Raw genomic sequence first — 26768 nt, 5'->3', positions numbered from 1 at the left:
CTTATGTTGCCCCACTCGGGGCCTCTGCCCTCCTTCTGTACCCCTTCCGCAAAAGGCTACCCGTCTTTCGAATCCACCTTGATAGTCCTTGCTTTGTAAGTAAGAATGACAGTATCCTGTAAGGCCTAAGCACGTGCCCTAATTCTGCCCCTGGGTGTACAGGTCTCTGCCCCCCCCCCCCCCCCCCCCCCCCCCAGCACTCCCCAGCAGAAACCACGTCACGGTCATCAGGGTATCACCGAGATGGAGTTCCTGACATATTGCAAGGTATGCTCTCAATATTTAAATACAGGAACACATTTCCATTTTAAGGAGGAAATGCTTCTAATTAATAGTCTGTTTCCTCATCCTACTACAACATGAAACCTTATTTTTCATCAAATAGTGTTTCAGCCCTCCTGATAAAGCTCAACCGAACATTAGCCTTTATCATATCATTTACCTAGTGTCTGAGAGTATTAATTCTTTAACTGAGAAATGGGGATAATACAACCTCTGTGGTCAGAAGGATTCAGTGAGTTAGCTGCAGATAAAGTGCTTAGCGCAGCAAACATGAAGGGCGTGGCTATTATTACTATGTAGAAACCCACCTAGTATTTAGAAGCCAGTTTAGAAGTGTCTTCTTTCATTCTATTTTTCTAAAATACTTCTTAGAAGAAAGCAGGTGGAAGATTATAGTTTGTGTGCCTGGCTAAAGTGCATTTTGCTCAATAAAATAAAGCAAAGTAAAAGGTTATTTAAAATATCAGTGGTTCAGGCAATAGTAGCTTTCTTAAAGGTATGCTTCTATAGCCACCACGGTGATGCTTGATTCAGCAAAAAGATCACCAATCAGTGTGCAAACTGGTGGGCAAAAGTGTGTTGAACAGGATATTGATAGTCTCACAATTTCAACCCAGAGAGTATTTATTAATCCCAAAGAGAGAAAGCTCCTTTTCCATTGGAGAAATTTGGTGGATGTCACTTAAACTAAGTGGTCAAAATTACCATCACAAAAGCAAAACCATAACTCACATGCAGTATGATTTGTAAAAGCCAAAAATAAAAACAAAAACAAAAAAATAGAAATAAAAAAATTACCATCACCATTATGGGTCAGATAGACCCTTCTGAAGTGATGTAATAAGGAGATAACATCACCTACATAATATACTTGCAAAAAAAAAAAAAAATTAACCTGACTCTACCAATGAGAAACCAACCAGAGAAATCCAGAGACATTAATAAATATAGCACATAGGCCTTGATCAGATCCTCTTTAGGAAAAATGAGCACAGCCACAAAGATCCTTATCGGGATGACCAGTGACGTTTGGATACATGCTGCAGATTAGATAATAAAAACAGGGCAAAAGGCAACTGTGACTCAATTATATGTTCAATGACCAGCTCTTTCCTGAAGATTCCGGGAATCTGTTGTAAAGCCTCGCAGTGTGAAAATTACATGTATAGGTTTGCTGCATTGGATTGGAGGATTAGAGTTTTTGTACAAAGAATGTGCTTCTGGGTTGCAGTTGTATAAATGGGTATAAGAACTCAGCGAAGAATGTAGATGCTAATCACACCCACCATGCAGTGCAGTGTTTGTGGGTTGTCTACGAACTGCACAGACAGTGCTGGGGAAAAGTTCCCGGATGACAACCAGCGGGACAAAGTCCCAAAGCAGGGCGCTTGCTTTATTTCGAGCTTGCAGGAAATGTTGCCTAATGAGAATGGATTGCTGGGAAAATCAGAGTGCGATTTCATTGTCCTTTTGGTACGGCAGCGGGGATGAGCAGGCAGCTGGCGGGAGCGTCCCTGGCTGTCTGGCGTGAGACAGTGCCGTATTAGCCTCAAATACGGGGAAATCAACCAACCATGTGCAAGACTGGCTGGCAGTCATTAGAGACATCCAGTGTTTGGGCCTCTGTGTTTCAGGGGGTGATAGGAGCATTAACAGCTTACTTTTAGTTTCAGAAGCCAGAGATATTTTCATTACTGGTATCCTCAGGCATAGACTTTTTAATTTAAAAAAAAGAAAGTAAGTTCAGGATGGAAATCGCCTATCACTACAGGAATGTCTTTGCAGCAGAAACACATTATGGTTTACCTGTCAATCTCACCATCGTGCTGGCTTTATTGTGTCTGGACTGGGGAAGCAGCAGCAGGGAAGACAGGTGAGGCGGGGTACACAGAAGGGCCTCTGGAATCGCTAATACCTCAGAAAAGCTGAAGGCTTAATTCCAAAGTGGTTTTGAGACTTCAGGTTTCTTATCTCTTGGGGCTAATAAGAAAGCGACCATTCTGGCTTAGAACTTCCCTACTTCCTCCAAAGCCATAATGTCCCACTTTTTGGATTTTTTTGGACAGGTGTTATGGTAGATTCAAGTTGGCTACAAATTCTTTTGTCACTCTCCCCAGCAGGGGGTAGATTTTATCCCCCCCCCCCCCCCCCCTTTGAATCTGGGCTCTCTGTTGAGCCAAGAGACTGTGCCAGAGGTGCACTGAGCAATTCCAGGCCTGGCCTTTCAGAGCACTGAGCTTCCGCTTCCTCCCTCTTAGAACACTTTTGCCAGCAGCAGGGGACCCTCCCTCTTAGACCCCAGCTCCCATGCTGGGACGGGGTCAAGCACATGGCACGGAGGTCCTGAGCCAGTATGGACTGGCAACTCATGGGAAAGCCACGTAGGACAGACATTTCAGCCCAATCTTGCCCCGTGACACCCTCGTCACCCCCTGCCGCAGAAGCGGGCCAGCAAAGGGTAGGCTGCTCAAGAGAACCGCAGAATCGTGACAGAGAATAAGATGTTGCCTTAGGCTGCAAACTTTCGGCGTGGTTTGCCCTGCAGCAACAGATACCTCAAATTTATAAACGAAAAGTTTCACGAGAAGGAAGATCATCTTGCTAACAAAGCACAGGTCAGAACACTTGCCGGGTGGGAACAGAACTGTTTCGAACACACGATAACATCCTTTATCTTTTAGTGGCTTTGACCTCAAAACCAGCCTCAGCTGATGTCTTCTGGTGTCCAACACAGAAAATTCAGAAAAAGAAAAATCTCATTCAAATACAGCTTCATCCTGACATGCGCGTTTCACACAGACCTTATTTTTTAAACAGAGTTTATTGTATTTAATACATTATAAAATTTGAAAAATTGTAGGAAAGCAGCAGACTCAAACTGGAGCAAGTCTAACAAGTAATAATTCTGGCCCCTTTGCAAAACTGATCAGTTTAAAAACAAAGTCATGTTCACATCTGTGAGGCGGGCAAAGAAGTGTGACTTCTGTACAAACTACATTTAAAATTTCATGTCTAATGTCTTTCGAATGCAGTGTGCTCGTGAAGAGTTTTTCTGAAGTCCTGCCCGTCCCGCCTAAACAGAGGACAGGAAACCTCCATCCTGCAAATAAACTCTATTCAAGGTGTTTTTTTTGTTTTGTTTTTTTTTTAAAAAAAAAAAAAAAAGGAAAAAGAAAGACAAAGGAAAAGGAAACAATGGATGGCTGTTGGCAATGAAAACCGTAAGGAGATGCGTCCTCACTGCTCATGGCTTGTTTATCGGTCAGAGGCCTTGGGAGGCCCAGGACACTTCACGGCCATCACAGCACCAACTGTAGCTACCACCTTTTTGAAACGTTTTTTTTTTCCTTTTTTTTTGCATTTCCTACCTTTTGACATATATATATATATATTTATATATTTTTTTACACCTTGAGGATATCACTATTCCAATTGTTCCCATATGAATACAGGTGTGGTCTCTATTGGATATCAATGTGTCTGTTTATTCAATTTTAGGTCCAGGACTTGGTTTTGTTGTCCCAGCTGCACATAAATGTCCCTTTTTTGTTTGCGTTATTTGTTGTGTACGTTTTTTGTTTTTGTTTTTTCCTTTTTGCATAAGAAATCTGTCCGTTTAGTCCAGAGGCTCTTGCTTTATCCGGATGACAGAGGGCCCGCGGGGCGTCCGCCTCAGTTCCCGCCGCAGGACGTACTCGCTGAACTGGGACGAGTCCACTCCTCCTCCACAGGAGGCCACGATTTCAAATCCTCTCTGCTGCAACCTCTCGAGGACCTGCACAGGGCCAAGACAAGCATCTGGTTAGGGGGACACAGGTCCTCTGGCCACACGAACAGCCCAAAGAGGTGTCCTGAAGTTTGAGATCTTGTGCAGCCCTGGTCATTCTTACCCACCCCCCCGAGTCTCTCTGAGTTTCTGCTTTCAGAGGAAGGCCCTGCACTAAAGGGCAGGAGGGATGGAACGGTTGTGTCCAACACCCAAAATACGCCTTCACATGCTTGCCGCTCACGTGCTGGTTCATTGAATAGTTACAACCACCTTGCTTATTAATGGGTGGTCAGCCCATTTCATACCCGGGAAAACGGAGGCTCATAGCCTATAAGTGTGGGAACTGGATTTCCAGCTCAGCTCCATTTGGCCTCAGATGCCATGTTTCTTGTAACATGCAACACTCCCTTCTCTGCAAAAAGAGAGGGTTTACCTTTCAAATCTCATCACTAAAGTATCTTCTATGAGATGATAAATGATATGGCCAGACAATGATCTGATTTGAATCTACTCAGCCAGTGAGTCATTCTCAACCCATTCACTCTCAGCGCCACCACTGCTGAAGTCTGCCTGTACTAACTTCATATATTTCAGTTTGGAAGACGGATGTAATTTCAATGGCAGAACCAATGGATTGCTGAAGACAGTCGAGGTTTATCTACAAGTTTTCGAGTTTGTGGCATTTGAAATAGATTTATTGCCTTGGGTGCATTCAGGGAGGCAAGAGTAATTGCAATGGTTGGATGTTAGAAAACATATCCAAAATAAAGATATTCTAAACTTCTCATATAATAGTAACTTCTCATAAGCTCTTCAGTTTTGAAATCAAATACCTAGTGCCAGAAAGATCCCTGGGTTGGTCACCGACGTGTCCGATGGTCTTAAATGTAGGAGACAATTCCTATGCTCTTAGGCAAAAATACAGAAAGTTGATCTACAGCATTGTTTCCTTAGGAATCCAACAAACACTGGACTTGCAAATGTTCCCTGGGATTCTGGGTATAATTAAATTACTTCTACACCACTCTAAAGGCAAAATGACTCAATCATAACTTAAAAAAAATTCTGGTTTAAAATTTTGGGGGGAAATGAAGTGGGATGTTATTAACTTTTAAAATGTACTCAACATAAAGCAAACCCTTACTGTTTCCTCTTAAATTATTATTTTTTGGTTGTCTACTTTTATGTGGAATATAATTTGCTATTTTGCAAAAGAGCTAACTAGAGATTAGAAAACAATAGAGTGAACTTTTAGAAAACTACAACTTCTAATGCTGGCCAATTAAAAAAAAAAAAAAAAAAAACAAGGGGCGCCTGGTTGGCTCAGTTGGTTGAACATCTGACTTCAGCTCAGGTCATGATCTCACAGTTCGTGAGTTCAAGCCCCATGTCAGGCTCTGTGCTGACGGGGCAGAGCCTGGAGCCTGCTTTGAGTTCTGTGTCTCCCTTTCTCTCTACCCCTGCCCTGCTCACACACACACACTCTTTCTCTCTGTCTCAAAAACAAATAAACATTAAAAAAAATGTTTTTAATGAAAAAAAAAAAAAAACCCAAGTCTTTATGAGAACAAAATGAACATTCTAACCCACAGTGCTCTTATTTCTGTAGATATATCCACAGTGCATATGCACACCAGTCAGCAAGGGACAGAACGAAGAAAACAATCCCTATGTTCAAAGTCAAGATGTGCTTTGGTGGTAAATAAAAAGGTGAGGACCCAAGAGCTAAGACTTCTCCAGCAGAGGCAGGAATGTAGCCTTTCAGCAAGAAAAACCCTAGTCTGCCTGGCCAAACCACTGCACCAGAAAGGATTCTTTGCCTTCACTGGGAGAGGAATTGAAAAGGTAGAAGCTGTGAGCAATAAAGGACCTAACTCTGATATTGTTTGTCTTGCAGTGATGGAAGGTTGCTAAACTGTTAAATGTGGAAATCCCCAAGCTTCCTCCCTAGGGGGATATCATATATGTAATATGATAATTATTCCATATGACCCAGCAGTACCTTGAATGTGCTCAAAGCTTCTTTCAAAGTAATGCAAACAGCTATGCTCCTTGGCCATTTCTTTTTAAACATCAATTTGTTAATAACAAAATTCCTTAAAGTTAGTGATCACTTGGGAATATTAAATCACTCCAGGGCTGGGCTGGAGGTATCAGGTCTTGTGTGTCTTATCCCAAAACCTGTGAATGCCTAGAGGACGGTGCCTATTTCTTGGTCGGTGGAGCAGGAAGCTGGAGTCATCGATTACGTCGTGGTCGTGTCATGGCTGTGTCACCGATGATGTTAATCCAGATGAAAATGTCCACATCTGATCAGACTTGAATGACTGGGAAACTTGTCAGGCATATGAATTTGTCCCACAGCCTGAGTGGTGGGGCTGGGGTTTTGTGTGAGAGATGGGGCCCTAGAGAAGCGATGCTGTCCCGGCTCTGATGGGCACTGCCTCCTCCCTCCATCTGGAGGGGGGCTGGGGCAGGGAGCGTGTGTAGGAGGCAAACGGCTTTCAGAGCTTCAATTAACACCGGGCCTTGCGGGTACACCTCTGGCCCCATCCAACCCAGCGGCCATCACACTGCCTGCCAGCGTGTGCCTTTCTCTAGCCCTCCCAAGACACAGCTCCTGCCAGCATCTCCTGTTGTTTTGTTCTCGGACGCCTGTTCGTAAATTTTAAAAATTGTAAGTAGTGGGGTGCCTGAGTGGCTCGGTCAGTTGAGCGTCTGACTTTGGTCATCATCTCATGGTTCATGAGTTCTAACGCAGAGCCTGCTTCGGATCCTCTGTCTCCCCCCCCCCCTCTCTGCCCCTCCCTCACTTGCTCTCTCTCTCTCAAAAATAAAATAAACATTTACAAAAATTATAAATAGTGGAACAATCTTCAAGAGGCAGAATGGTAGAGTGGGTGCTTCTAGTCTTTGAGCTGTGGGAGGGGTTTTATTGGGTCAATAAAGGCATGGGCCCACTCCAATTAAAAAGAGGTCGGGAGGGGGGTGCCTGGGTGGCTCAGATGGTTGGGCGTCCAACTTCGGCTCAGGTCATGATCTCGCTGGTTTGTGAGTTCGAGCTCTGCGTCGGGCTCTGTGCTGACAGCTCAGAGCCTGGAGCCTGCTTCGGATTCTGTGTCTCCCTTTCTCTCTACCCCTCCCCTGCTCACACTCTGTCTCTCTCTCACAAATAAATGAATTTTAAAAAAGGGGGTGGGTGGGAGAAACCCCAAGCCCTTATTCCATTGACTTCAAATCGTTTTGAGTGACCTAGACCTGGAGTTAAGACCCAGATGTGCGTCTGCTTTCTCATCAGCAAGAAAGGGGGGCTAACGGCGCTGACCCATGAAGACTGTTACAAGTAGACAAGGCACATACAACCCTTGGCACGGGGCTGCCACACATTAGTTACGATGATGAGCAGACCAACCAGCGTCTAAGGGACTCAGCACCTCACGTGTAAACCCACCTTCTGAATTCCACCTGTCTCCTCCCATAGACTTCTCCATCTCAGAAAACAGGAATCCCATCCATCCAGTTCCTGGGTCAAAAATCGTAGTCATCCTTGGCTTCTGTCTTAGAACCCACAGCCACTGTCAGAAACCTTGTTAGCTCTACTACGTTCCTGACATTCAGAATCGGACGCTTCTCAACTGTTGCTAACTGGTCCCTTTGCTTCCCTCTGCTGCCGGAGGATTCATGTTCGGAGCTGAGTTACATCATGCCACGCTTTTGCTCAAAATCCTCAAATGGCTTTTACTCACACAAGCAAATGAATGAAAACCAAAAGAAACAAAAAAAAAAAAAAAAAAAAAATCTCAGGGTGCTTCCCGCCGCCCAAGAGGCAATCCGTGATCTATTCCCAGCCACCTGCTGGCCTCGGGTCTCAGGACTCCCTGTCTCTTTCTTCAAGCTGCATGGGCTCTCCTTGCTACCCCTCCTCACACCATGCCGACTCCTACCTCGGGATCTTCACAACTTGCTGGGCCCTCTGCCTGGGACGCCCCATCCCAGCTACTCTCTCTTCTCACTACCTGACCACCATTTCTGTTGGTTACTGTTTGGCTCCCTCGTCTTTCCCAGAATGGAAGTTCCCTGAAAATACAGCTATTGTCTATTTCTTCGTCTCCTAGCGTTCCAGTGCTCACATGGGCACCGGCTTGTAGTGTATGTTCAACAAATACCTGTGCAATGATTGAGTGCCCAGAGGGTGAACAGGCCTACCTACCCAGAAGTGATGCCACATGAGAGTTTCCCAGCTCTCTGGACGGAAGGCACTGTGTGAAGGCAAGGTTAAGTAACAGCATTAAGAGCGACATTCGATTCCACACGGTATATGACAAGGCTGTACCTGGACCGAGTTGAGGTGACAGTAGCCATTCAGTGGAAACCTAATGACGTGTGTCGAGTCATGATTCCAGCCTGCGTTGACAGAGTTACACATCACATCGCCGATCTCTGGAAACACTTCTTCTATCAAGGATTTGTCACCGCTGAGCGTGATCCTTTCTCCGAGGTCTGGGGCGACACGCACCACTAGGCACTCGCAGGGCCTTGAAAAGCGACCAGTTTCTCTGTCCTGCTTCCATCTTTCCATCTCCAACAACATGGGCTGAAGCTGAAAATATTTTGCCTCTTCATATAACAAAGTGTAGTCCTGGCAAAACAAACAAAAAAGGCGTTTCATAGCGCAAAATACAAACACGAAGCGCTGAAGATGTCCACAGGTAAGAGGTGATTTTTTTCTACCTCTGTTACTTTGATAATCAAATCTGCGTGTGAATTTTTCACTCACAACACAACTCCACGTGCATTCATTCATTCCTTCATTAATGCATTCAGCGATGATAAAAAGAGATAAGAGTATTAGGGGCCAGGCAGGCCCTCTTGTAAATGCTCCCCATAAATTAAACCCTGTAGCCCCCCCCCCCCCAACAGCCCTGTGGATTTGGAACCATTATTATTCCCACTGTGCAGATGAGAAAACGGAGGTGAGAAAGGCTGAAGCCACGACTTTTCTCTTTCAGTAAGGAGTGCCTCTGGGCATTTAAAATTCGTGTGGTGAGAATCCATTTTACGTCCTCCAGAAGGAGCCACATGTAGGTCGCAGTGAGGGAGGCGCAGGCACACTATTCACGGGAAGCCCACGCTCCCCGTCACCTTCGCTGGCAGCTCAGAATTCGTGGGAGGCAGGGGGCAGCACGAGGCGGGAGGGTGGCCGGAGACGGTGGCGGGTGGGCGCCTGCAGGGCACACGCGGGGCGCGGCTTTGACCTAAGCATGGGTGCTGATCTGGGATGGTCTGGGGGAGGCGGAGGCACCGCCCTCGACGCTGCCATGCTCAAGGGACGGAGGCAGACATCAGTCCACGATCCCTGCCGGACAGATGTGCACGAAAGGAAACCCGTCCCTTTCTGAAACCACAGCCACCCATTTTTTGACTCTTGCCTTAAAACAAAATCTACTGAATTAGAACAGAAATCTGGCAAGCAGGTATTAACACATACACGCGTCACTGAATGGGAGGCCTTGGGAGGCAGCCACGCAGGAAAAGGGAGGGAAAGGAGGAAAAGGGAGGCAGCAACGCAGGAATGATGTTATCAAGCAGGTCAATACGGTCTACGTGTAGCTATGACCACAATCATCTCCGGGTGTGAGGCAAGTGGGACACTTGTCCGGACATGTTGACTGAGAACGTTTTAATGAGCTGACACAGGCGTGTCTGCCGTCCCTCCTCAGGCTGGAGCTGGCAGGCGGTGCCTGGTGCCCGCAGCAGAGCCGCCCTGAGAGCCTGGGGCCCGAGCGCGGCCCGAGGCCTCAGCCATCTGGATGGGATGGCGCACGGAGAGGATGACCAAGGAAAACGGGTTCTATTTGGCACTCTGCTCTTTTTTTTGCAAATTAAGCGGCAAAGGCAGCAGCGGCAGTAGCATCATGCAGGGCTTCCAGAGAAAAAAGCATGGACAGGTGAGAAAGTCCCAGCGGGCCTCCAGCCGGGTCTTCCGCTTTCTGTGGCGGGACACCTGGGCCAGGTGAAGACGCTGCCCCAGATGCCCCTCAGCAGAACGGACCGCTTCGGTGCTCGGTCTTCTCTCGGCAATGCCATTATTGCAGGAGTCCCGGTTCCCTGCTGGAGAGGAGCCCACTGCCCTCATCATCTTCCTTGCACATCCTGGCACCTGACCCACAGGAGGTACTGTTTGGTTTGAGGAGAGGAGAATAAAGCTAAGGTGTGGCCACGCTTAGGAAAGGACAGAAGTGAGGCCCCCTCACACAGCCTGAGGGTGGGAGTGGGTAGATGGCCGGTTCTTCCTGGATACCTGGGACCCCCACTGAAGTACATCAACCATGAGATGCTGACCTCAATCTTTTACTTATCCAGATGACAGCTCTCAAGGAGCTTTAAAAACAGCATTGACAGTCGACAAGCAGTAGAAATGAGAACTTCTGCTACTAACTTTTTATTTTCCTATGAGAATTAAAAATTTTAGCACAAGGCGTGCCTGGGTGGCTCAGTTGGTTAAGTGTCTGACTTCGGCTCAGGTCATGATCTCGGGGTTTGTGAGTTCGAGCTCCGCATCGGGCTCTGTGCTGACAGCTCAGAGCCTGGATCCTGCTTCGGATTCTGTGTCTCCGTCTCTCTCTGCCCCTCCCCTGCTCACGCTCTGTCTCTCTCTCTCTCTCTCTCTCAAAAATAAATAAACATTAAAAAAAAAATGATAACACAAGAAAGAATCTGGACTCCAGTGAAAATGTGTCATCAAGTCTTCAAATCTGAGACTGCTTAAAGCAGTCTTAATGACCAACTTTGACCCTCTGGAGGAATCCTTTCAAACACTGCTGAATAGTGACCATTAGCCTTTGATTAAATGCTTCCAGTGATGGGAAGCTTACTATCTAACAAGGCACAGCACTGACTTTGTTGGCCGCTCTGATGGTTGTAAGTTTTTCAGTTAGAAGGGCCTTAATTTCCCTGTAGTTCCAACTTACTTGTTCAGACTCTGCCATCTGGGGTTATATGATCCTAAACTTTCTTTGACCTGTTAAACCTTCAAACATCTGAACACAACTGTTACATCTTAGTATTATTCAGGCTGAAAACACCCCATCTTTTCAGCTCTTTTTCATTCGTTATGACTTAGAGGTCCTTCAATATCTGATGTGTGTTTGACTTGGTCAACATACTTCTGAAAACCCAAACCCAAACTGGACCTAACATTTCAGATGTGATCTGATGAGCACACTGTGAAACCTTCGCTTGGCCGGACATTCTAACCACTATTAAAGCAGCCTGCATTCATTTCCTATGGCTGCTGTAACAATCACCACACATTTAGTGGCTTAAAACCACAGAAATTTATTCTCTTACAGCTCTGTAAGTCAGAGGTCTAAAATGGGTCATTAAGGTAAGAGGTCTAAGTGGGTCTGGACACTCTAGAGGAGAATTCGTATCCTTGCCTTTTTCAGCTTGCAGAGGCAGCCCACATTCCTTGGCCTGTGGTCTCACATCACTCTGACCTCTGCTATTGTCACATCTTCTCTGTGACCCTCCTGCCTCCTTCTTTCACTTGGACCCTTGTGAGTGCACTGGGCCCACCTGGATTATCCACAATAATCTCCCAATCTCAAGACCCTTAACTTAATTAATCACATCTGCAAAGTCCCTTCTGCCATGTAAAGTGATATATTCCTGGATTCCAGGAATTACGACGTGCACATCTTCGGGGAGGGGCATTATTCTGCCTACCACACGGCATCAGCCTGTATTAACTTTCTTGGCTGTCCTGTTACCCTATTAGTTTATAGTTTGCTTACTGTGGCGTCCCCATACCTTTTCCTAAGAGCTGCTACTGAGCTAGGCCCTTCTCTTTCAGCATTTGTGAAAAATTTTAAACCCTCCATTATGTATCCCTCTTCAAATTGTTGGAATTTGTCCCAACACACTGAGAAAATGTGGATTCTTTCATCCAATGTTCTGCTTTCTCTCTCTCTCTCTCTTTTATCATTTTGAGCCAGGTGTTGTGTTTCTAGATGGAGTAATGACGACACGGCTACATGCAGACCTTGGTTCAGGTTGATGCTCAGGTAGTAAACGAAGACTCTGGATTCTGGCTGTTCAAATAGTTATAAAACCTAGAATTCGGAGATCAGTCAGCCCATAACTGTGGCATTTGCTGGGTGTCTTGTTGAAATGCCATGTGTTTGGGTGGGACTCCAAGGGGAAGGCTGGACATGTGGGAGGCCCCAAGTCTCTGTACTGCCCAGAGATTCTCCTTAACTATTTTGGGCTCCAGTCTCCTTATCTATAAAATGAGAGGAATCAATTCCTTCGAAGTTGCTTCCAGCCCTGATATCCGAGTCTATATCCATGACAATGTCCTGACCCACCAGTTTGTCTACCATAACCTGAAGGTAATGGGGCTAACAGGACTTGGGGTTACAGATCCTCCAATGCTGACTCTGAATCTTCACCCTCTTTACTCCCTGAGTTCACGAGCCACATGGGTAATCCACTCTGAGGTCTGGCCATGGCCTGACAGAGTGCCTCCCTATACGATGCTGCTCATGTTCATTGTTCTCTGCTCCTGAACAATGAGGGAAACACTGGCCGTTATTAGACTTTTGGCCCTGCTCAGTGATTTCTCAAGGATTCTGCCAGTGGTTACTGAAGCGGAGTTTAAAGGGGTCCCCTGAAGACCATCTTGTACCCTGGGATGTATCTCACGGGGCCCAGTCTTGAACTCCTTCAGGCCACCAGGTGTTCTTTTACTCTCTTGACCATCTGGCTTCATCTCTTCCTTTACTGTGCTGTTCCTTCCAGTCTCTGGGGTGGAGCGCCGTCTGCACCGGGGCAGCAGATACTGGAGAACAGCTGAGCGCCGGGCTCCCCTTGGCCATCGGCCCCCCACGCTGACTTGCCTCCAAGCGTCTGCCAGCTCAAGAACTAAAAAGGCCCTTCTTGTTTTTGTTATCATTTTCTGCACGGTTAAGCTCACACTGGCCATTCGCTTTCTTGGCGGGCTCCTTTATAGTCGTCTTTCTCTACTTCCTAACACACGTTTCCAGTCTCAGCTCGTCGGAGATCGCCCCGTGGAGCCGACTCATACCCACAGCTGCTTTTCTTAGGAACCTCATCCTCCTTTCCTTCCTCAATTGGGATCATTTAATTCTACTGTCTAAATCCCGTATTTTTTAGAGTTTACCAAGTTTCTCTTTAGATCCCCTGACCTTGTGTTCATTTCCTTCTGCTCTCTTGAATCTTTTGAAATCTTCTTTCCTTATACCTTGGTTCCTATCTGGCAACACCCACTGTTCCTTTCTTTGGTTGTTCCTCTAGACAACGCTGTCTCTTATCCCTAAGGTATGAGGTGGAAATGGGCAGGAGTTTATGGGGCAGCAGCAGGTGTGGCCCCAGATTTCCTTTTGAAGAAAATGAAACCCAAAACTACATTTGCTTTTCAGCAAAGCAACTGCAGAATGTACTAGATGCTGTCACTCGTCTGCCCTGCTTCTATGCCCATTTTATCTTCCCTAATTAGGAAAGTATCATCCATATTTCTTGTGTAGCCTCACATTCAGGTAGAGGGAAATAGATTATTCACAGACCTATTATCACATTTAAAGAATTTTAAAATCCTAGAATACATACTTTTAAAATAACAAATTTTTTGAGATTTACAATAGTTTTTCGAGGCACAGAAAGATCAAGATCCCATTTTACAACGAATAAACTGAGCTTTTCTAGGACCTTGGAGATAGGTACACGGTACATAGGTATGGGTGGACTTCAAAATGCAAATGGACCCATGTCTCAAAAGCTTATTTCTTGATTAAATATTTGGAATTCAGAAAACATTCTCCCTAGGGGGAGGAAAGTCATTTACACCGTGTATTAGTTTCCAATTGCTGCTGTAAGAACTTACAACAGATTTGGTGGTTGAAAACAATACAGATTCACTCTCATACAGTTGTGGAGGTCAGAAGTCTGGAATGGGTCTTGCCGGTGGGGCTGCCTTCCTTCAAAAGGCTCCAGGGGACAATGCGTTCCCTTGCCCTTTCCAGCTCCTAGGGCTGCCTGCATTCCTTGGCTCCTGGCCAACAATCACATTCCTTCCTTCATCACATCTTCTCTGACTTTGACCCTCCCCACTCCCTCTTTCAGTTATAAGGACCTTTGTGATTCCACTCTGCCCACCTGGATTATCCAGGATATTCTCCCCATTTCAAGACTCTTAACTTAATCACAGCTGCAAAGTCTCTTTTGCCGTGTAAGGTAATATATTCTGGGGATTAGGATGTGGGCCCCCTTGGGGACCATTATTCAGCTTGCCACACACACTTACTGATTCCACCAAACAGTTCAGAAATTCACTGAACTCCTAATGGCCTTGAAATTTTACACAGCACTTGGCACATCCTTAAACTCCAAAGGCAAATCAGTCACTTATTCATTTTAAAATCTGTTAAACGTGCCGGATGCCATGCTAGGCACTGTGGGTTCTGGGGAATGCGTCCAGTTCGTCCTGGGAGCTCCAGTACCTCTTCACTGCCCTGGGGCCTCCCAGGACGCACTTGGCTCCCTAGAAGGCAGGGCATGTAAATATCAGGGGACCCACAAAGCAGGGACACCAAGAAGATGAGAGGAAATGAAGGATTTTATAGTTTACATTTCAAATATAGCATCCAGGTAGTAGTCATAAGGAAAATAAAAAAAAATCTTTGTGGGACTTAATTTCCTTTAGTTTCAAAGATTTTTTTTCTTTCCTTCCTTTCTTTCTCTTCTCTGTCTCACTCTCTCCCTCCCTCCCTCCCTTCATTCCTTCCCTCCCTCCTCTTTCTTTCTCTCTCTCCCTCCCTTTTCTTTCTTTCTCTTTTTTCTTTCTTTCTTTCTTTCTTTCTTTTTTTTCTTTCTCCCTCCCTCCTTATTTCTCTTTCTTTCTTTCTTTCTTTCTCTTCTCTCTCTCTCCCTCCCTCCTCTTTCTCTCTCCCTCCCTCCCTTCCTCTTCTTTCTTTTCTTTTCTCTTTCTTTCTTTCTTTCTTTTTCTTTTTTCTTTCTCCCTCCCTCCTTCCTTATTTCCCTCATTCCCTTCTTTCTTTCTTTCTCTTCTCTCTCTCTCCCTTCCTCCTCTTTCTTTCTCTCTCCCTCCCTCCCTTCCTCTTCTTTCTTTTCTTCTTTCTTTCTTTCTTTCTTTTTCTTTCTTTCTTTCCTCTCTCTCTCCCTCCCTCCTCTTTCTTTCTCTCTCCCTCCCTTCCTCTTCTTTTTCTTTTCTTTCTTTCTTTCTTTCTTTCTTTCTTTCTTTCTTTCTTTCTTTCTCTTTCTCCTTCCTTCCTTCCTTCCTTCTCTTCTTTTTAGGTGGGAGGTGGGCCACCATAATTCTTTCAGTATTTCAGGTTTGGGGTGTCTAAAATTCTTAATTTCCCTAGTTCTGCAATACTTTTTTCCTTTAAAAGGACTTACTATTTTTACAGCAGTTTTAGGTTCACAGTTAAAATTGAGGGGAAAGTACAGAGGTTTCCCCTATACCCCTGTCCCCACACATGCACAGCCTCTGCCATTTTCAACATCTCCCACCTGAGTGGTGCATCTGTTACAACTGATGGACCTACATCACCCAAAGTCCACAGTTTATACTAGGGTTCACATTTGCCCTTGTACATTCCATGGGTTTGGTCAAATGTGCAATGATATGTGTCCACCTATTCACCCCTCCCACCCCTCAATCCCCTTTCTTTTCTTCAAAACCTAGAAAGACTGGCTCCCTTGCTTCTTTTCCCCTGCTACCAACTGATACTTCCGGCCAGCAGCACCAGCTCACAGTTTCTCCTGACTACTCTCGTTTTTCTCGCGAGCCGGGGTGGGGGGAAGGTGATGGAGGACACCCAGCCTGAGATTTATCCTGATGGCCATTAAAGGAAACAGAAGTGGCGGCAAGAGTCCCTTCTGTACCCGGCCACTGTCTCATCCCCCACCACCTCCGGATCTCCCGGAGAAAGGCCACGTATACACAGCTGACCAAGACGGGGTGCTTGAGGCAGAGCAGAGGCAGACCCATCTGCATTCTGCAGCCACACCCTGGCTTGGCGAGTCAGCTGCATACTAACTGCAGGAGTTACGGCTCATGTGTAGGGCCGGGTGAGGGCAGGGGCTAGAGATGCGATCCGAGATGGTGCCAGGGCTGCGGGCTGGCGGTTCTGCCTGCCTCCCACTCCTCCTCCTCCTCGGTCGCTGCAGCTGGCCCTGCTTCTGAGGGAGTGTCCTCGGGAGAGGGACAGAAGTGGCCCTGGGCAGGGGTGCCAGGAGTAACAGTTTCTGCACCAGGGACATAAATACTGGGAGGCAACAGCTGAGACTAGGGGCTAGGGCAGCCATCCTAAGTGGGCACTCTCTTAAGTACTGAAGAAGAGACTTCTTGGGGGTCTACCCAGCTCATCACTCTTTGAGAGTGCCTTCTTTGAGAATGTCCGACTCTCAGGAGTGAGTGACTAGAACGTGTGTCTGGGTTACCACAGCTGATTGGCTAAAGCGTAAGCATCAGAGCCACCTGAGCCAGTCAGATGGTCTCTGTAGAGCCAAGGAAGGGGAAAGAAACCCTGGGCAGTATTGCAGTGGAGCCATGGGCATCACTCTAGAAGCCCACAAACTCTCATGACTGAGGTCCTCAGAGCTGCCCGGCAAGTTCCAGCCCTGAGAGAATGCTCCTGCTAATTCTATGAGGTAAGCCAGTATCCTTCCCATAAAAACTTCCTTCCTCTCATTCTTTCTGGTTCTCACCTGGGGCTGATTTTGACCCTAAAGGACATTTGCCAATGTCTGGAGACATTCTGGGTTGTCATAACTGGGAAGGAGGTGGGTACTACCGGCATATAGTGGGTGGAAGCTAGGGATACTGCTCAAAAGACAGCCCTGCCATACAGGTGTGCTGTTTCGAAGGGACATATGCACCCCAATGTTTATAGCACCACTATCCACAATAGCCAAAGTATAGAAAGAGCCCAAATGTCCATCAACAGATGAATGGATAAGGAAGACATGGTGTAAAGACACACACACACACACACGCACACACACACACACACACACACACACACACACACTGGAGTATTACTCGGCAATCAAAAAGAATGAAATCTTGCCATTTGCAACTACGTGGATGGAACTAGAGGGTATTATGCTAAGTGAAATTAGTCAGAGAAAGACAAATATCATATGACTTCACTCATATGAGGACTTTAAGACACGAAACAGATGAACACAAGGGAAGGGAGGCAAAAATAATATAAAAACAGGGAGGGGGACAAAACAGAAGAGACTCTTAAATATGGAGAACAAACAGAGGGTTACTGGAGGGGTTATGGGAGGGAGGATGGGCTAAGTGGGTAAGGGGCATTAAGGAATCTACTCTTGAAATCATTGTTGCACTATATGCTAATTCGGATGTATATTAAAGAAATAAAATTAAAAAAAAAAAAAAGCCCTACCACAGAAAATTAGCTGGCTCAAAATGCTAATAGTGCAAGGTGAGAAACTCAGCTTGACCGAGATCATTTTTGTTGCAACCTAAGGAAGACATAACTCACTCTGATCGATGGTCAGTCCTGGCATCAGTAACGAGTGGGCCAGCATTCAGACACCTACGTTTGCTAACATAATGTAATGTGAAGTGCACAGCATCACCAGAGATGTATCCTCACTGAAATGTTTAGCTTAGACTATCAGGCCTTCAGATGAAACTTGCAGTTTACAGGAAATTAGAGGCTAGAGTAAAGAACTAAAGTACGCATGACGAGGCAGCCAGACAAATCCAGACGGGGGGGGGGGGGGGGGGGGCATTCTGTGGGGCACCTGGCCCTATTTCTTCAGTGAGTTAGCATCATATAAAAAGCGATGGACTAGGCTAGGTAATAAAGGGAAGGGACATAGTGGATCCAACATGTGCTCTTAGATCAGATACCATCTGGGAAAAACACTTGTAAAGGACATTTTGGGGTCAACCTGGGAAATCTGAATATGGTTCCAGTATTAGAGGAAATGAGATTTTATTGAAATAGGAAGGTAGAGATTGTTGTCTGAAATAAGGATAGAAAAAGATCCAGAAGGCCATGCACTAAGGTTTTGACGCTGGTAGTCTCCGAGAGTTGGGAATACGGGGTTTAAAGTTTTTCTGCCTGTCTACCATTTCAAATCTTCTACAATGTACATATACTTTTTCTATAATCTTAAAAGGTTATTACAAGTAACTAATACATTTTTTAAACTTAAGCCAGGGACAGGTAAGTTGTGGGCTGTCTGATAGCAAGTTTTTCTTTATCTAGGAAGGGTGGGCATTCATCAGCGACCACAAAAGATGTCAGCAACATGAGGGACCCTTACCAAAGATGTTCAGAATGAAAGGCTAGAGAGAGGCAATTTTGTGGTTCCCAATCAAAAAGGGAACCAAAGATCTGGACTCATGGTGTTCCAGGAAATTCAACTGTGTGTGCACGCCCTGTACAATACATGTACATAAGCAGAAGATAAAGCAACGATGAACCAGTCAGTATGATGGGGGGGGGGGTAGTGAAGGGAAGAAGGACAGTCATCTCTGTAATAAAACAGGGCAGAGAAGCTCTATAGTCACTTATTTAAGAGAACAGATTCCAGTGGCTTTCAGTGGAAGCAGGGCACAAGCAGCTGCCACTTAAGCGATGTTCCGAAATATGAAATTATCTAAATTGTTAAGCGGGTATCTAGCTCATACAGCGTATTTGCAGAATGGGGTTTTAAGGGGTGCAGGATGCCGTGATGTCAACGTTCCATGCATTCACTCAACCCAGCAGCAAACAGCTGGAGAGGGAAGCAGGAAGTCAAGGAACACTTCTCCCGGCAAACCCAGTCCGGACAGTCTCTCCTCGTGCTGTGCTCCTTCTCCAAGATCAGGAAATAGACTCCGATGAGGAGGAAAGCACCTACTGTGTGATTCAGGGATGGACAGACTGAGAGCTCATCTGCATGCGCGTCTGCGTTTGTGACTCCCGTGAACTGCTGCGGTTTTATCGTCCGCCACAGGAGCAAATGGCCACCTCAGCTTCCCCTCTCCTCCTGCTGCTCCTCCAGGTTCCAGAACACCCTGGAATTTACAGCCTGTCGCCCAGAGGCTCTGTGGAAAACATTTCAGGGCCCTGCGAGACGTGCGCTTCATCTGCCAAACTTTTTGTCTTTTCCCCCAAGTGTGGGCCACAGCTAAAGCCTTAGCCAATTAAAGCGTGTGTTTTGCACTTAGAATTGATGAACAGCGCGCCTTTCAGGGCCCCGGAATCCTGAGGGAGCTTGCAAGGTGCGGAGAAGCAGCCGTCCCAACCTAGCCCCGCTCAGGACTGACCTCAGGGACCGGCCACAGCTTAACTCCCATGAGGAAGTCTGTCTCTCAGCGTCTAACTTGAATGCTCTTGAAAAAGAAAATAACACCTGCCACGTTTAAATGTGTTCAATACCGAGCTCCATTTCTGGAACATCGTCCAACTGAAAACAAGTGGCGGTTATCATGTTCTAAACGTAATTCCCCATCAGTTGTTTTGTACTCCTGGAGTCTGCATCTCTTTTCAACATGGGATTACAAATTAATATTTTACCCTCAGAAGTTGCTCAGGATGATGGCATTATATACGTTTTATACCTCCCATTTAGTCCTATAAATTAAATAGTATATTGCCTATCACTTAGCTTCTGGTCTCCTGTGACTGTTTAGACCCTTTTCTGTTGTATTTAAGTTAATTAATACTGAGTAATTCTATGCGCCCAGCACACAATGTCCTTTAGAAAAACATAAAAATGTCCCTGCCTGTGAGAGTCTTTTACAAAGTAGAGAGTCCTGATACATACATAAAACATCCAGAGTTCGAATATAATAAAGTATATGATGAGGTATGAACCAGAATCTGGTTTGAACGTGGGACTCACTTCATTCATTTATTGATCCATCCACGCACTCACTCACGCCACAAATATTTACATGCTTAGTATGTGCCAAAGCTGCACCAGAGCGAAAGCCACTGCTGGCCAGCTTCGCCAACAACTATTCCCGGCCCCTATCCCTTGCTCATTTCTCTCTCACTGTAGAGGCTAGACGAGAAAAAAATTACTTTCTTAGCCTCCTTTACATCTCGGGGAGGCCCAGTTCTAGCCAATGACCTATAAAGGGAAAGTCTACTGGGGAATCTTCTGACAAGGACACAATCTTCTGAGGTAAAGAGTCTCTTGCCCCATTTTCCTGCTGTGAATGAGGAGGTGATGCCTGGAGCTGGGGCAGGCAACTTACGACCTCGAGGTGACAAGCATGAGGCCGAAACATCAACACTGAGGAGGGCAAAACAAAAAGACAGTTCTGGTCCTCGATGACACCACAGAGCAGATACCACCGTCCGTAACCATGGACCTCTGACTTCTTATGTGAGAACAAAACTAATCTCCATGAGTTTTTAAGGCACTGCTGATTGGGTATTCCCACATCTGCAGCCAAAAGCATGTGTGACTTACAGTTGGGTACACAGCGCTCAACAATGGAGACGAATGATTGCAAATGTACTGTGTGTGACCACAGAGAATCACAGGGCGTAGGCGAACCTAGGCTGGATTAGGCACAGATGGCTCAGTGATGAATACAATGAGCCCTAAGTGACAAAGGCCAGGAGAAGAGCATTAGGCAGGCAGAACGGTCTCTCTGAAGGGAACAAGAAGATGGTATGTTTGCAGAACTAAGAGAAGTCCTGTAGGGCATATGTGTAGGGTAAGAGTCGAGGGGAGCAGGGGCCAGAGCCTTCTGGGCCTCGTGGCTCTGACAAGGATATGCTGCTTTGCTGCGTGAACAACGAACGGGAAACCTCTGCACAGCTGTAAGCGGGAGCTTATATGATACACCATTTTCCCCCAAAAGTATCCCTCGGTGAGGGATGGGGCTGGAGACGGTGGAGGATGGGGAGAGGGAGAGGGTATGGCTATAAAAGGGCAACAAGAGGGCTGGTTGCCATGATGTAAATATCACATGCCTTGACTGTATCAATGTCAACATCCCAGTTGTGTTGCTATGCTTCCATTTTCCAAGATGTCACTCTCGGGGGGACCTGGGTAACCAAGGACCTCTGCATTATTTCTTATAACTGCGTGAGAGTCTACAGTGATCTCAAAATAAAAGGTCCTGACACTGCATAGGATTTTCCCTCTCCCTCTCTCTCTGCCCCTTCCCAGCTTGCATGCATGCACACTCTCTCTCAAAAATAAATAAACATAAAAAAAAAGTCTAATGAGAAAAAGCGTCTCTGGGTTTCAACATGGAGAGTGGACAAGAGGGGGAAATGGTGGGAGAGGGAAACCAATTATGAAGGCACTCCCAGTCATCCAGAAAGCTGAGCCTTGGATAGGGAGGTGGGATGAGAGAGGTGAACTGATTGGAGAACTATCTGGAAGGTACTACGGACCGGCTCACTGATGGATCGTGTGTGGGCAGTGAAGAAGAAGAAACAGTGCAGAATGACTCCCAGGTTCCTGCCTAGAGCAGGCAGATAGATTCTGACGTGTTTTTTTAGTGTTTTGTTTTGTTTTGTTTTGTTTTGTTGAGAGAGAGACACACAGAGTGTGAGTGGGGAAGGGGCAGAAAGTGAGGGAAACACAGAAACTGAAGCAGGCTCCAGGCTGTCAGCACAGAGCCCAATGTTGGGCTCAAACTCACGAGCTGTGAGATCATGATCCGAGCCAAAGTCAGATGCTTAACCAACCTGGTGCTAAGCCATCAGGTGCCCCGAATTCTGATTTTTTTTTTTTTTTTTTATGGAGGTGGGACACAAAAAAAAGGGGGGCATGTCCCGGGGGGGGGGGGGGGGAAGGGGGGGGGGAGGTGGAGGCAGGGATGGCCACCTTGTGACTGGGCAGTGTAAGGACCCAAAGAACTATCCAGGTAGAGATTTCTGAGGGGGCATCTGGAAACGCAATCCTCTGAAAACAGAACTAAAAGCGGTATTTCCCTTCCCCGAGTCCACCGCATTCCTTCTAGGAAAACATGAGTGAGTAAGAAACCGCTGCCCGCTGCTGACGTATCACACTTTCAGTCCTTCTCCCTCTACTCACTTACTTGCTCTCCAAGATGCTTGTTGGTGAACACCTGACGTCCGAGGTGCCATGTCTGGTTACCAGCTGTGGCCACTGCTGACGTCTGTGCCCATGTTCAGCGGGGCCCCCTCCTTCTCCTGACTCCCCTCACTTCCTGTGTCTGGCGCAGAACTCAACTCTACCTCCTGTCTCTCTCTGCACGGGGCCAGTGCCTGCTTTCTAGAAGCAGACCTGACACTCGTCCTAGCTCTCTGTTCCGCCTGCAGCTGGTGTGGGGCCGGCTGCCTAAAGCCGGCCAGCTCTCTCTGCTCTCCGAGCAGAGGCGTCCCTGGGTTTACACTGAGGGCTGCGGGCAGGAGACTTCACTTTGGCCTCCGTGTAAGATGCTTGCCAGCGAATGAGGTGGTGTGCGGGGAAGACAGGAAAGAGGTTCGAAAGCTGGCACAGGAAGAAAAACTGACACATTGAAAATTACCCTTGAAAACCCTCTAGGAAGGTGCCATATGAGAAACAGACTCTCAATATGTTTTCCTTCCTGAGTTGGAAGAGATCATCACTGACAAAGTAGCTTACTTTCATAAGGAGCCATGTTGCAGAAACCAACTTCCTATGTCTTTAAATCCTGAATCACGTTCAGTGTGGTCAGAGGCACAGTCTATCGGAGGCCCCTGGACACTGCTGTTGCCACAGGGACACGCTCGTCCTCGGCTTATTCCAGGGCTGCTGGGAACTGCACATGCTGGTTGCCATTCTTACTCTTTCTCTCTCATTTTCTCACTCAATGTATACTTGGCAGGTGTCCCACTGTTCAAAACCCTGAAGGAGAGGATGGACGAAAGGCCCCCTGAACCCCTCTCAATTTAGGATCTAATCTTCTAAATCTTTTTTCTGTGTATTTATACACATATACACATAATGTTTTGCATAAATAACGAGTAAGGCTATTCATATTATGCAACTTAGTATTTTCACTGAATGATAAAATCCTGGTGGTTTTCTCCCCCCCCCCATCAGATAATAGAGCTATTTGTGTAAGCATCTGCCATTGCCGAACATTTTTTTAGCTGTGTTGAGTTTCTGCTATTACAAACATGACTACAAATAAACATTCTATGTACATGTAATTTTGCATACTTATGTGACTATTTCTAGAAAATAAACAAATAGATTTGGAATTGCTAGATCAAGAGTATGTATGATTGAAAACTTAAAAACTGCTGAATTGCCCTCCAAAAGTGTTTATTCCCAACCACAGTGTATATTACCATTTTGCCATTCTGACGGATAAAAAGGGGTATCTGAATTTTTGTTCCTTTGATACGACAGAGATTAAATACCTTTTCTTTGCAACTGTTTATTGGCAATTTCTATTTTTTTCCCCCCTTTGGGATATTTTGTTTAGATGTAAAAATGTTTTTCCATTGGGCTGTTTGTATGTTTCTTATAGATTTTAGGAACTCTTATTAATGATATTAATCTTTTATGGCAAATATTTCTGGTAGTCTAACGCTTGTCTTTTATTTGTATATGGTGTTTTTAATTCAAAACAAAAATTTGTTAAGGCTACACTGTGGGTACTCAGTCTTCTTAGGTAGGCCCTCTCTGCCTCAAAAGTATATTTTCAGAAATTCGTTTATGTTTTTTTTCTGATATTATAATTTTTATTTCTGGAACTTTTGTGAACTTATGAGACAGTGCTTTGACTTTACCTTTTTATCAAATGTCTCTGTGACAACTACCTCAGGGCCAGTTACTGATTATTCCTTTGTTTTCCCACTGATCGAAATACCACCTTTGGAATACATCAAATCCTTTATACACACATCTGTTTCCAGACCTGTTCTTCTCCATTGATCTTTTTGTCAATTTCAGCCCACTTTTTAATTACTTTTTAATTTCAGGATCACACTTTGTAATTACTCTAGTAGGTTCTGATGTCTGGAAGGACCCACCCACCACAGCCCACCATTACTACCATTATTATCACCTGCAATAATTTACTTGGCTATTCTTTTTTTTCAAACACTTATTTATTTTTGAGAGAGACAGAGACAGATATATAGAGAGAGGTAGGGTGGACGCTCGCGTGAGCTAAGGAGGGGCAGAGAGAAAGGGAGAGACAGAATCCCAAGCTGTCAGCACAGAGTCAAATTCGGAACTTGAACTCATGAACCTGAGCTGAAATCAAGAGTCTGATGCTTAACGGACTGAACCACCCAGGCGCCCCTATTTAGCTATTCTTAAGCTTTGTTTCTTCTACATAAACCTTATATAAATGGATCAAATCTCATTGAAAAAAAAATTTTTGACTTAAGTGGGTTTGTGTTGAATTTATAATTCGGGGACAGGTGACATCTTAACAGTATCGAGGCTTCCCATCCAGGAACACAGAATTTCCCTTCATTTACTCAACTCTTCTTTGATACTTGTATGTAGCGATTTACAGTTTTCTTAATTAGACTTTGCCCATTTCTTGTTAGGTTTATTTCTAGGTATTATAAATTTTGTTGCTTTGTGAGTGGTACATTTGTCTATTATATCTTATGATCGGCTCCTGCTCTTCTGTAGGAAAGCTATTGGTTTTGATTAGGAAATACTGACCCTGAATGTAGATGCCTTAATGAGTTCTTCATTAATCCCAACAGTATTTAGTGGAGATATTTTTAGAGATATATTTAGAGAATATTAATGGCTGTAAAGATTACATTTTTGTATATTTCCTTTTAATATTAATACTTTCTATTTGTTCTTCTTGTCTGATTCCATTGTCTACAGTTGCCAGCACTATGTGAGACTAACAGTAACACTTGTTACTAACTTCGGAGAGAACAGTTCGAAAATTTTACTGTTAAGTATGACGCTCGCTTTAAACATCTGAGACAAAAAGTCTATTAAGATAAGGAGGTTTCCTTTTATTTTCTACCTCACTAAGTCTTATCAGAAGTAAGCTTGGAATTTAATCAACTTATTTTCAATGTGTTCAAATAAATTATAATTCAATCTTTAAATAAAATCAGTCCTCCTTTGGTCACAGAAAACTTTAATGACCATATACTCTATTTCACGAAGACAGTATAACCATGTCAGAGACCTGTGATGCCATTAGAGTTGGTATATGTTTAAGATGTAAAAGCTGAAATATTTTTTGGGGAGCGCATCAAAACAAATCACATATTTATGCTATTGGTAATTTAATGTGAATCCCTCACCTTGAAATCATCAGGAATGAGGAGTTTTGATGTTCGTAGAAAATTCAAGATATATCTGAACATCTGTCCATCTCTGTCAATGAAATAATGCTGTTTGAGACTGTCCAAAACAATGGGCTCTGTGCCATCAAAAAGTCTTCCGATTCTGTGGTAGAAAAGAGGGAACAGTGAAAACAATTAGAATCAATTGTTTGGCCACTAAAACTAAGAGCTCCCGTTTTGTGTCACTGTCAAAGGTAGCAGTTTCAAAGATGGCAGTCAGGAAAAATCACCCGTTATGTAGTTATGGTTCTCTGAGAGGTGCTGGTCCTTGCTTGATAAATATTTCAGGACCAGACAATTCAAAATAGTTTCAGGCTTTCTCAAGTAAATCCTTTTATTCACTGTCTGTTACCTGTAAAGAAAATGTCCCTGACATGGTGATTATGGCTAAGTGCTGTCACTGTGATGGAACAGCATGTCTTTCCCCTAGGTTACTTAAAACCACCTTCTCGGCTACTTTTAAAAAATGTCATTGCTCCAAAGTGTCTTTTAAACAGATTCTACGAGGAAAGCAATTTTGTTTTTAAGAAACCTGTTTTCTGAGCTTTCCCCACCCACGAATCACAAACTCTCCAAAAAGAAAGGAACGCCTATATGTGAACACCTACATTATAGAAAGGAATCATAGAAAATATCACTCATCCAGGAGAATATGTTTTCCATTAACAATATACAGTCTAGTTTCTTAAGTCTCAGCAAAAATCATTTGTAACAGCCAGGCATCATTATAAAAAATAAATAGTTGACCATCCCCAAAATATGACCTAGTTCTGGAACATGAGTGGCTATGGGTAATTTTTAAACACAGGAATCCACGATATATTTCCCCCATTTACAGAGTTAACATTTGAACAGTGTGCTACAGTTAAAACAGTCTGCATCCATTCATTACCATTTATCCCTTTAAGGATGGCTGAATCTACATACTTTGGTACATAGTCAGTTAGTAGAAAGTGGCCACATCTGGACCATGAACAAGTAGATGGCTGGCTAATGATAAACAAATATCCTGTATCAGAAAATAGAACTTACACACTAGAAATCACTTCCTTGACCAATAGGTGCATTGTACTTTTCATTAACAGTGTAGGCAGGCAAATGGCTCCAGTTTTTAATGAAAAGCTTTTCTGGAACTCATAAACTCTACCTCTGATTTGGAATATCATCTTACTGCTTTGAAGACAATTTTGAAATCATAAATTTTCTAATCTTATGCTGAAATGTGACAGAGGTAAGGGTGAATCAATAATTTCACCCCTCCTACAGTACAACAAACCAATCAACAAATGGAAAAGCTGCTCCCCCTCCCTCCCAAAAAAGAAAGCTCGGGAATTCGTTTCAATACAAATCTTTTGAAGATAATTAGAAAACTCATGTCCTACCTGGCGGTAGTAAGTGCAAAGAAG

At 44.8% G+C, this 26768-nt stretch overlaps 1 protein-coding gene across 1 annotated transcript in view; it reads right to left on the bottom strand.

The window, feature by feature from the left end:
- Positions 1-3084: 3084 nt before the first annotated feature.
- The window catches only part of KCTD1 (potassium channel tetramerization domain containing 1), a 92037-nt gene continuing 68353 nt past the window's right edge, over positions 3085-26768 (bottom strand). Inside the window, exons 3-5 of the mRNA XM_049620316.1 lie at positions 25321-25465; positions 8385-8690; positions 3085-4057 (exon numbers count right to left, since the gene is read on the bottom strand). Of these exons, the coding sequence (XP_049476273.1) occupies positions 3899-4057; positions 8385-8690; positions 25321-25465 (610 nt within the window). The 3' untranslated portion in view covers positions 3085-3898. The remainder of the gene's footprint in view (positions 4058-8384; positions 8691-25320; positions 25466-26768) is intronic.

The sequence above is a fragment of the Panthera uncia genome (genome assembly GCF_023721935.1).
Source record: "Panthera uncia isolate 11264 chromosome D3 unlocalized genomic scaffold, Puncia_PCG_1.0 HiC_scaffold_8, whole genome shotgun sequence".
NCBI classification, from domain to species: Eukaryota; Metazoa; Chordata; class Mammalia; order Carnivora; family Felidae; genus Panthera; species Panthera uncia.
Note: the sequence above shows the minus strand (reverse complement) of the source record. Positions and strands in the feature narration are given on the sequence as shown.